This window comes from Ixodes scapularis, unplaced genomic scaffold (assembly GCF_016920785.2).
Source record: "Ixodes scapularis isolate PalLabHiFi unplaced genomic scaffold, ASM1692078v2 PGA_scaffold5__190_contigs__length_132052651, whole genome shotgun sequence".
NCBI classification, from domain to species: domain Eukaryota; kingdom Metazoa; phylum Arthropoda; class Arachnida; order Ixodida; family Ixodidae; genus Ixodes; species Ixodes scapularis.
The window spans coordinates 58,087,249-58,098,263 of NW_024609880.1; the positions used below are offsets into that span (position 1 = coordinate 58,087,249).

General features: G+C 45.4%; 1 protein-coding gene across 1 annotated transcript; it reads right to left on the bottom strand.

Moving 5' to 3' along the window:
• Positions 1–4,286: 4,286 nt before the first annotated feature.
• LOC120844720 (5-hydroxytryptamine receptor 2A-like) lies at positions 4,287–7,398 on the bottom strand. Its single transcript, XM_040216640.1, has 3 exons — positions 7,338–7,398; positions 7,221–7,244; positions 4,287–5,377 (listed from the first exon to the last, which is right to left on the bottom strand). The coding sequence occupies exons 1-3, from the start codon at positions 7,396–7,398 to the stop codon at positions 4,287–4,289; spliced, it is 1,176 nt and encodes a 391-aa protein (XP_040072574.1).
• Positions 7,399–11,015: the final 3,617 nt, after the last annotated feature.

Consider the following 11,015-nt stretch of genomic DNA (forward strand, 5'->3'; position numbering starts at 1 on the left):
CCGTGGTAACATGCATGTCTTTTCCCTATATACTTCAAACTGTAGTAGTTGCGACCGTGTTTGTCCACAGGTTAGATAATATGTTAGGAAAACGGCATGCACTACACTTTCGTTACTTTTTTATCTTGAGGAAAAAAGTAAACCACGTGGTTAACTTTGCCATAGTTCTGAATACCTACGCTTGAAGTCACCAGTAAGCCGCCGCTGACCATCGCAGAATGTTCTGTAAAAAAAGCTAAATATCTTGAGCCGCAAGTGGAAAGGAGGATAATCGTTAGAGATAAAGGATAAGGACTATTTAAACGAAATAGACATTTAGAGTTGTGACAATTGCCGCATTGTTCACGGGCTGTGATGGCAATTTACGTCTTCTCAAGAAGCTATTAATGAAAATAAATCCTTGCATGTTTTTAAGTAAAATATGTACATATATGAATGAGTGAAGAGGAATGCTGGTAGCAAAAAGAAAAACATCAGATTATTTAAGGTGTTTTCCTTCTAACGACATATTTCGTGTCAACGCACTATATCCGTGAACGTTTATGATGACTTTCAGAACAAAGATTTTAAATATTTCCTTTCTAACTACGGGAAATAGGATTAGAACAAGAACTACCCTGAGCAACCTTCAGGGGTCTGCAAACTAAGATAAAGGAATTCACCTACAGAAGGGTTTGGATTTGGGCTAGTTGGTTGAACATGTTTAGGGGTTAAAAGCGCTAAAAACGACGGACGAGTAGGAGAGACACACACCACAGAGCGCTACTCGCGACTGTTTTAATGTTGGAAAACACACACGTACCGCAAAAACCAAGACACACTTCCAATTCAGTTCCAACCGCCGTTTAGCGGCGGTTGGAACTGAATCGGAAGTGTGTCTTGTTGGTTTTGGCGGTACATGTGTTTTTGCGGCGGTTGGAACTGAATCGGAAGTATGTCTTGTTGGTTTTGGCGGTACGTGTGTTTTTCCAACATTAAATCAGTTGCAAGTAGCGCTCTGTGGTGTGTGTCTCTCCTACTCGTCCGTCGTTTTTAGCGCTTTTAACCCCTAAACGAATTCACCTGCAGACGTGGTGTAAAGACGGTGCATTTTCTTCAAATATTGTGGCTTCTCTGTCTCCCGATGCTGCTACAGATGAACATATCTGAAGCATGGTTCAGTGCGAGCCTAAATGTGTTTTGTACACGATAGTTGAAAAGCGCAACGCAGTCTGATTATTACTCGCTTCAAAGGTACGAACAGTGCGTTACTCCTTATTTTTAAACAAAAATAATCATAACATTTGCTTGGTTAGAAACGAAGTGTCGCGTTTCAGGTAAGTGACATTAATGGTAAGCAATTCCGTAAATTGCTTATTAGTAAGTAGGCATACATTTTCGAATTTTGTCTGGCATTTATTGGCAATACATAATATAGTTCCTCAAATGCCCCCAACCTTAGTTGCGCCAAATTCTCTCTTGTGATCGTTCCTCGTAGTTTCCTTTAAACTAAAAGAAAAGTTTAGTTTTTTTTGTTATGTTTTTTGTTAGTTGCTTATATTCCACCTGTTGTGTCTAAATATCTTTAGGTATTGAAGTTAGCTCTAACTTATAAGCAAATGGAATATAATATCGTTGGAATCTTTCTCCGAGCAACTAGACGCTAGGCGGCTGGCTAGGAAGAGCTTTTTGCGCTAGTGGAAAGTGGTTGGCGCTATGTGGTCAGAAAAATGGTTTAACTAGCATATAAGCACATGCAAATCTTCTAGTGGATGAAACTGAACATTCGATTACATTTTCGATGAATTTAATGTGTAATTTTTGCGTCGCTTCACCGAAATTCCTGAAATATGTGGAAGAATGGTTGTCGTGAATGAAGCACAGTAGCTTTAAAAATCAGTAGAAACATAACAGCTCCGCGGAATTGCAGGCAAAGTATATTTTGATTCAAATGAAAGTGATGGAATAGGGGATACGTCTTTGTTTTATGAAGTGTGAACGATCTGCCCAAGGTGCGCACATTGGCTGATATTTATTATCCTATTAACACGTTACCAATATTTACCAACGGCCGCTTTCAGAGCTAAGACAAGCTCCTGTTTTCAGGTAGTGAGGCTTCTTCCTCCATTTCTGACTGGATAAAAATTTTTCTACTGCAAATAATACGGCACGGGTGATGAGAACAAGGAGAACAGTGATATTACTAGTACTGCAACTATGAAATTAAAAAAAATGACAAGCGGGAATGGGACAAGTGCTACAAATAATTCTGAATGAGGACTTTGGCGAACGAATTTTAGTAGTTATGACAATGCAAAGCGGACACAATAATTCCCCTTAATATTTACCAACGGCCGTCGCAACCCGCACATGTTTGTGGAGTGTTTTTGTTAATTGTTAAAAAGTAAAAATGAATACATTTCTGAGAACACAATGTTTCTTATCGATCTATATTCAGCCACCCCACTTCTTTAATCCAAAGGCATATTATAGTCTGTCCACCTTCAACTTTAACAGCAACGAAGGCTAGAAGCGCAAGAAAGTGGCTTAGGCAGGTGCACCAGCTGAGGATGCCTTCATGCAACTGATTTCCTCCCTCAAGCATGTGGCAGGCCTTCGTTGATTTCGTAATAATTCACGTGAATGGGACGCATGCCTTCGGGTCGATAAAAGCGCTCTTGACGTAAAAGTTCACTGTGTGATTTCAAAACCCACTGAGTAATCAATAATCAAACGCGATGAGAGAACATCGGTAGGGGCAGGTGAATAAGACACACAACAGAGATGCAGAATACAAAGGGCTAACGAACGTCCTTCCACAATCGTAGCAGGCGTGACATCACTCTATAGGATCCTCACCGCCACCAAGAAAATACAGGCCCGTTAGTTAAGTACGCAAAAAAGGAAACAGATAAAGCTCAAGCACGCTGTTGTTTTGTGAAAGGTATCGAAACAATTATCAATAAAATACAGTGAAGTGCCAGTCTGTACCTTCCGTAGAAAGCACTTATTAAAAAGTGAGATACCGACGTGTCTAGTCAGCCAAATTTAGAAGCATGTAAATCGTTCGCTCATCGGCACACACACCAAAGAGATGCGTCGTTGAATAATATACAAGTCAAATGTTGTTGAGCTGAAGTCAGTTGTAGTTCTGTGTCGAGTCCTTGTACCAGGAGAAACAGCGTTGTCCAGAAGTTCAGAACTCACACAACGACGGGCTCAGAGAAAGAAAGGGGAGGACACACACCGTACAATAAATTCACGGTTAACAAACTTTCTTTGGCGATGCCTGCCCGAAGCTGAGAAATACTACGCCACACACGGGGACTGAGGTAGGAATTCCTAAACCAGTGTAGCATCGCGATGGCCATGGCGGATAATTATCTCTTGGTCGTCCACCTATTCGTAATTGCCCTATATTGTACAACTGAAGCAATCACCTCAGCCACTGAGTTCCACGACGTGTCTATCAGTTTGTGGTGTTCTACAAAACTCTTGATAAGGTTTAAATTACTGGATATTTAGTGAGCCCGCATTGAAATTGAAACTGAAATTAAAAGACGCCAAAAAAAGTTCGATATCGTAGAGTTCTCCATTATCGTATCAATTGCGTCGAACCGTTGACGTTGCAAATATGTAAATTACATACTCGTACCCACATGATGACATTATAAAAATGTGAGAGGATAAATAAAGCTAGTCAGAAAAGAACATCAATCGTGAGTGAATCATTTGGACATTTCCAGGAATATTTTCTATCATCGATCAAAAAAATAAATATCACTTCAAAGTGAAATACCAAGCGCATTTCTAGGGAGTACCCCGACTAGTAATAGTTTAAACAGAACTTTAAAACATTTTATGAGGACTGGAATTTCGCCCTGCAGATAAACGTCGCGACTTACAGTTTTCTAGATTGAGTTGATGTTGCCGATGGGGAACTTAAGGCAGTCATGGAAGTTGCTTTATACTAGCATTCCATCCTTTATGTTGTAACTAAAAATCTGTGTTCCTATGCTCAAAAGCTGTGGTCGCATGCCATCTAACACCTCATACACTTTCCAGAACGTTCATGTATGTCTCTCCAAAATATTATCTGTACTTCCTTTCCTGTTCTAGCACATCTTCTTTATTAGAATTCACATTTTACTAATGCAGCTGCTGCAATTCCTCCAGTAGGCTAACCTCTGCCGGGTATTTCACGGAGTGGTGAAAGGGTGGCCTTATGCGCCAGACGTCGAAGCGTGTTGCGTGCGCGCCTCCGGCAGCATCCACGGCCCTCTCGCGCGGGTTCGCGGCCTCGGTGGCTATCGCTTGACACCGAAAGGCGGCTGCCTACCGCAGAGCAGCTTGCGAAATGCGTTCCTGAAGTCGGGGCTGAAGATGGTGTAGATGATAGGGTTGAGCATGGAGTTCACATAGCCGAGCCACAGGAAGACGCTGAACGCGTAACCGCCGGACGAACACGACGTGCAGAGAGTCATGAGCAGCACATTGACAAAGAAGGGCATCCAGCAGATGACGAACACGCCCGTGATGATGGCAAGCGTCTTGGCCGCCTTGCGCTCCCTCTTCGACTCGAGCGACTCCCGGGTCGTGAACTGCCTGCGGTCTTTGCCGCCCTGCTGTGCGGGCGGTGGCCGCAGCGGTGCCCCGTCGTTGTTTCGCGAGATGTCAGACTCCTGCGTGGTGGTCCCGCCGCTACACGAGTTCGGGCTGTGGTTGTTGCCGGCCACGATTACGGAGATTTCCACGTTTGACGACGGACTCTTGGCCATGATCTGAGGCACCTTGCTGCCGGGCTTGTGCCGGATGCGTCGTCTGGCCACCTGGTAGATGCGCCAGTAGAGGAGCAGGATCAGAATGAGAGGCACGTAAAATGTGGAGCAAGTGGCGAAGATCTGGTAGCCGACGTCTTGGCTCACCAGGCATATACGGTTTACCTGGACGCGGTGCTGGAAGTCCGGGTCCTTCCATCCGAACACCGGGGCCACAGACACAGCCAGCGCGACAGCCCAGACGAGGAGGATCATGAAGCCGACCTGGCGGGCGTTTCGCTGGCGCACGTAGTCAACTTGGGCCACAGTCCGGTAGCGGTCCATCGCGATGGCCAGCAGGTGTAGGATGGACGCGGTACAGCAGAGCACGTCGCAGCATGTCCAGACGTCGCACAGTGCCGGACCCAGTGCCCACTCCTGGCTCACTTCGGCCACGGCCGCCAGGGGCATCACTAGGCACGCCACCATAAGGTCCGCTACTCCTAGAGACAGCACCAGGTAGTTGCCCACGCTGCGCAGATTCCGCTCCATAAAGATGGCCACGATGACGAACACGTTTCCGACAACCGTGGCCACGATGATGAGTCCTAGCACGCAGGATACCAGGACCACCACGACAAGTCTCAGCTCCCGTGGCAGCAACGCTGGGGACCGCGTGTCGAGCTGCGGATCTTCAGAGACGGTGTTGTATGAGGCGTTGTACCCCACAAACGACAAGTTGCCCACGTCACCAGTGACGGTGCTTTCGAACATGTTGCGCAAGTGTGAGCTCTGGTTTGCCTCAATTTCTGTCCAGTTGACCCCTCCCGATGCAGGGCTCGTGGGATCTGCGATACGGAACAGTATGGTCCCGACCTTCCAGACAGCTTCGGGCAGGTTCGCCGGTGTTTGGTTCATTGCTGCCACCGCCTCCCTCGTGGCCACATTCAGAAGCGCTGGCTGTTCCTGTGGGCAGCTTGATCTTGAATGGCCATACTGCTCTCTCCTGCGATACAAATATACGATAACAAACGTAAGTAAAGGGCAGTATGTATCCGCGAAGGGTGAAATATACCAAGCGTATGCAAGCTGTGTCGATCATTGAAAAACGTTGTTTCTTAAGTTTTTTTTATGTATAGCTGACGTGTTTAGTGTATAATTTGCGCACTTATCAATCGCAGGATAATGTTAGTTATACATTAAAAAAAAAAGGGGAGTTCATCTTTTTATTTATTCATAAGACTTGAGATTATCTATTAGGGGTTGAATTTTATCGAGGCTTCGTAACATGTTTTTACTTTTTATCATGTGGCTAATGGCGTTAGGAGGTGCCATCACACTTTCGGCGCAATAGTAGTTCGCAAGACTGTATATTGCCGAAGTTATCAGGAGCGTATACTTAATAAAAATATTAACTCTGTCTAAAGCAGAACAAATGTCCTTCGTTCCTCTTTAAGCAATTAAATTGTTATGATCTTCTTTTGGTTGGCGACCGACGTTTTACTAAGTGTTTTAACTTCTGCAGGGTCTCTGAATTGCCACTTTCTTTTTGCCCGTTCCGTGATTACGTCAGTCATAATGTAGATCATTTCTTGACTCACGAATCGATGAAGATAACCACTACAATTTGATTACGTAACACTTCCCGTCTTCCCCGAAGATTGCCTTGTTAACGCGTCATCGGGATGCAATTTGCGCTATATTTTTAGCCAACATCTCTTTTGTTTTTATGTGCTTGCTTAGTGCGTGTGCACACCAAGCAAGCACTTCGCTCGTCTTCCGGCAGTCAAAAATGACCGCTATCAAAGCCCTTCTCCACTTGACTGATTAGGTTACTAAATGTTATTTTGTTAATTCTCAGGTCAATAAAGACATAATTTCTTTATTTGCGCTCGTGCCTTCGAATACCGAAGTGGGCATGGCTTTCTGTATTGGTGCAATGTTTCGAAATGATTCTCGGGCTGGTCTCAACCATGTAGATAGTTGTAGAGCCCACACATTGCGGTTAAAAGTAACATTTGCACAGCGAAGTCGACCCGAAAAATAAGATGTTGCTGGTCTGGAATATGTTTTTTACTATTTTTGTAAATGTAATGCAATGTTAGTATTTCAAACACCCTGCATTTTTTGGGGGGCTCCAATGGCAACCAGAGGCGTACACTTCAAGTTTGAAGAAAGTACTTAGTAGGAGTATAGGTTTCTAAGTGTGTTTTGTTTTACAGTGTAAAAGTCTGCTTAGCAGTACATTCTTATGGGTATAAAACCACCTTCATTTGGGAGATAATTTATGAACACACCATCGATTGTTACAGATAAAAGACTCGACATTTACAAAAAAAATATTTTTTAAAGAATAACAACAAAATAAAGGTTTCAAAAACTCTTATTAACCGAACTTACAAATTCTTGCCTTTCGCAAACATTATTACGAAGTAATGCACAATTTTCAAAGCGAGAATTGTAATAACTCTGCAGCCAGTCAATGATTGGTGAGGTCACTGGTTCGTCCTATTGCTAAACTTTACCATTAGAAAGTGCATATTTCGCCAACAATCAGGGGCCAGCAACACACGCTCCCCACAAACTACAGGCAGAACCCGCCGTACGTATATTTTTCGCCCCACGTATATATATAACTATCGACTTCAAGGCCAACACGCATGCCACTAAGGACCTAGATCTCATACTCGACAGCTCTCTGAAATCAGCGTGGGATGCCCATCGGAACTTGCTCCTCCGAACAAGCCAATGCACTCCGCACAACCCACCAGGGTCATTACGATACAGCTCGAGGTTTTCAAAATATGGGTCATAGACGAGTTACCCGCTATACTACGTTCACCTCTAAGCTGACAGTGCTGTGGAAGTTACATGCCCGTTGGACCTCCAACACGTCTATCTCTTCCCACGTGATTACGCACCCGCCCATAACCACGCGCAGGGGAACGGAGTCAGGAAATGAAAGAGAGACGCTTGACTGGCCGGGCGAGCGCGTAGCTCCCAATGAACTGTCAACTGAGGGTGGAACGAAGTATAGTTGTCTGACTCACAAACTGGCCGTGCCTCGGGGCGACAGAGGGACGATGGCTTCTCGTTTTGCTGCTTGCTGAAAGCGAGATATTTGCGGGCGCTTGATACTGTTACCATAATGCCACTGGAACACGAGCGAGTCGTCTCATCCATCTAATTTCTTGGACCCGACTGTGGAATGAAAAAATGGGCCGCGAGCATGGTATATTTGGGAGTTGCAGATTTTGTTACGTAAAAAACAAAGCGATTTAGATTTTTTTATTTAGTTTAGAGATAACGGACTGAGTCAATGTTTGAATGGCGATACTTGTGTTTTTTGTTTTTTGCTTTGGTTTATGCACTTGAAAAAATTCGCTTTCCATCGGAGTGCGTGTGAGCGTGACTGCGTGCTAGGCAGCGGAAATAATTGCTGGAATGATGAGTTAGCTAGTTATTATTTACACCGCCTGTCGTCCTTCAAGAGCAGGTTGGCATAGTGATAAGAAATCTTGAGTGAAGTGACGTTGTTACGGTCATCTAATATAGATTTATTTCTAAACTTATAACCGCTTCTGTGTTCCTGTCAACTATCTTAGCAGACTGAACTCGTCTTCTAACTTAAAGGCCATACGATGTGATAAATTTAACAATAGTGGGGAAGGACGCAAGTTACCGCTCGCGAGTGCGTGGAGCACGATTGAAAGCATCGCGTGCTTATATCAAGGCATAAGAAAAACGCAAAATGGTCCACTGATGTGTTGCCTTATCTGCAGACGAGCTTCAAAAAGCAGGCAGATTATAAACCAAAAAAAGGCGAAGAAGTTAGTTTACCTTAATACTCTTTCTAGACTACAGGCACCGCATTAAATAAGATGAGGAGGTTATAGCCATTGATTGGCCATGATTGACTGGTAGCGCTTCACAAGCGGTGGAAGCACATACGGTCTCGCTGCAGGCGGTAGCAGGACATACGCCCCACAGGCACCTAAACTGTCCCTTAAGATGGCGCATAAACATTTTTAAAACTGCGGAAAAAATATGTAGTTATTCTTTCTGCAACGTGACAATTTTAAATGTTTTCTGTAGCAGATGGTGATTGTAGAAACAAACTTCCGCGGGTCGTCTATTTGTGTTGTTTACATCAGTGATGAGGAAACATATAGCAGACATAAATATATAGATTGTAGCGGTGTCGCGGGGTTATTGTGCCGGTGTAACGGCGTTGCGCCGCAATCATGAAAAGTGCGGTCCTTCACTCACAAGCTCGGGCCGCGTAGTGCGAGAGACGCGAGCCAGGCGGAGTTCGGCACCTGGCCAGTGAGTCAACGGCACGGTCGAGCACAATTAAATCTTTTTTTTTTCTCGATATATGCCTCGTTGGTTCTTCTTCCGGGTAAGCAGTGGCACCAAACCTTTCAATATATATATATATATGTTAGAGCCTCGACATGGGAAACGGAGATCAGTGAAGGTTTAAAAGGGAGCGTTTAACACACGTCTGGCGGGTACGCCTGCCACGCAAAAAGAACGGTACACCACGCGGGTGGTGGCACGAGCTTGGGGTCAGTCGTCTTTTCTTGCGAGAGCGCTAACACTCGGCCATCCTGAAATTCAAGTGTCCTCACTTGATGTTCTTCAATGTCAACATCGAATGTGTTGAGTCGTTTCAGTTTGTCGACGGGAGCTGTTCGACGTGTAGAAACGTTGCGTCCGCTTGTGGCCAGGTATATCCTCACTGCGGTCGGTCTCATTAGAAAGTCGCATCGATTTTCTGCTGCAAGAGCGACTACTTCTTGTTCTTTTTCTTCTTTATTGAGCCTCCGCCGTTTCTCACGGAAAGTTTGTTTTCGTAGCCGCCGTCGTTGTTTAGGTACTGTTGATTCGTACTGTGGTGAGGCCGTTTCCTTGGTTGTCTTCTTGCCGACATGTTTTCGCTGTGCACCCGTTTGCGGCTGCCCTTGCCTCCTTTCTGTTTGTTTGATGGTGCTCGCCCATTTCCTTCTGTCTGTCTACTCTGATATTGAGACTCGTGAGGGTCGTCGTAAAAAATGATGTAGGCCGTACCTGGATTGCCCCTTTTCCTCATGTGGCATTGGTGACCAAAGTGGCCTTGGCCTGCGCAGTTGTAGCAGTAGCGTTCCTTAATTGGCCCCGTCTTGAAAGGCGCTCGCACGATAGGACCGTCCTTTGTTGTAAGGTGGTATCTCCTCCACGGTTCAGGGCAAAGCTGAGGTCCTGTTCTCACATCTTCCGCTTTGATCGGTTCCAGAAGACCCGTCGTCCTTCGCTTAATGGCGGTTTCAGACATTTCTGAGCACCACGAGCCTCTGGCTGCTACATCGCTTTTCGAAATATTGACGTTGGAATTGGATACGTTGAAAGTAGGCAAAACCGTATCGCCAGCTTCTGTGACGTTGATTACACAAGCAGGCAGACACTGTTCCTTGCCTTCTTCCATCAGCAACTGTGCGTCAACAAAGACGTGTCCTGCCGCGGACTCCTTAGACGTCAGATGAACGATCCCCACGTAGTTCGGTGGAATCACGACAGACTCCATGGCGCATGACAATAGGGAGCGAGGTGGAAAATCAGGGACTTGAATGTATTGGAGCTGTTCATCATCATCAGTAGAGCTACCTTGTTCCTCGAAAATGCGAAGCGTGTTCCTTCTTCGCACGATGGTAACATGCGGTTGCTCTGTAAACGGTTGCCCAACAAGAAGAGGAATCGCTTGTGCTTCACTGGGAACAATGTAGACTGGAACGCGGGCTATCGCCTGGTCTACGGTGACACTTGCTTCCGTGATTCTGCACGGTAGGACCTGACCAAAACCGCAGCCTCCAATCTTACACCCTCAGGACGGCTGGTTGATGCCCAGATTATCGGCATCCAGCTTGCGCAGCGTAACGCACTGGCTTCCAATGTCAAAATAAGCTCAGACAAGCTTCCCGACTACGAGTGCGTCTTGAAAATACTTTTCGTTTTGCGCATGTACTTGCTCTTTGTTTTCGATGTGATGATTTTCTACGGACACACTTCCCATGCCGCTTGATGCGCAGTCAGCTGTTTTATGTCCTGTTCGGCGACATATGCTACAGTGTTCTCGCTTCTTTGGTTTACAGCCGTTTAAAGACATATGTCCGTATTCGTCACAGTTGAAACATCGCGGTTCGCCATTAGAGTTGAATGGCGGTTTTCGTTTCGGCGGTCTGTGGACATTTCGGTCGCTGGGTGAACTGTTTTTTCCTGCCCTTGAACCGGTTGCCGAAT

What these genes read in the sequence shown, in the direction of transcription:
- LOC120844720 (XM_040216640.1), bottom strand. Translation starts at nt 7,398, where the DNA reads ATGCGTGTTGGCCTTGAAGTCGATAGTTATATATATACGTGGGGCGAA. An exon ending in GGGCGAAAAATATACGTACG is followed by an intron (nt 7,245 to 7,337) that starts GCGGGTTCTGCC and finishes GTTTAGCAATAG; the next exon opens with GACGAACCAGTGACCTCACC. An exon ending in AACCAGTGACCTCACCAATC is followed by an intron (nt 5,378 to 7,220) that starts ATTGACTGGCTG and finishes GGGAGCTGAGAC; the next exon opens with TTGTCGTGGTGGTCCTGGTA.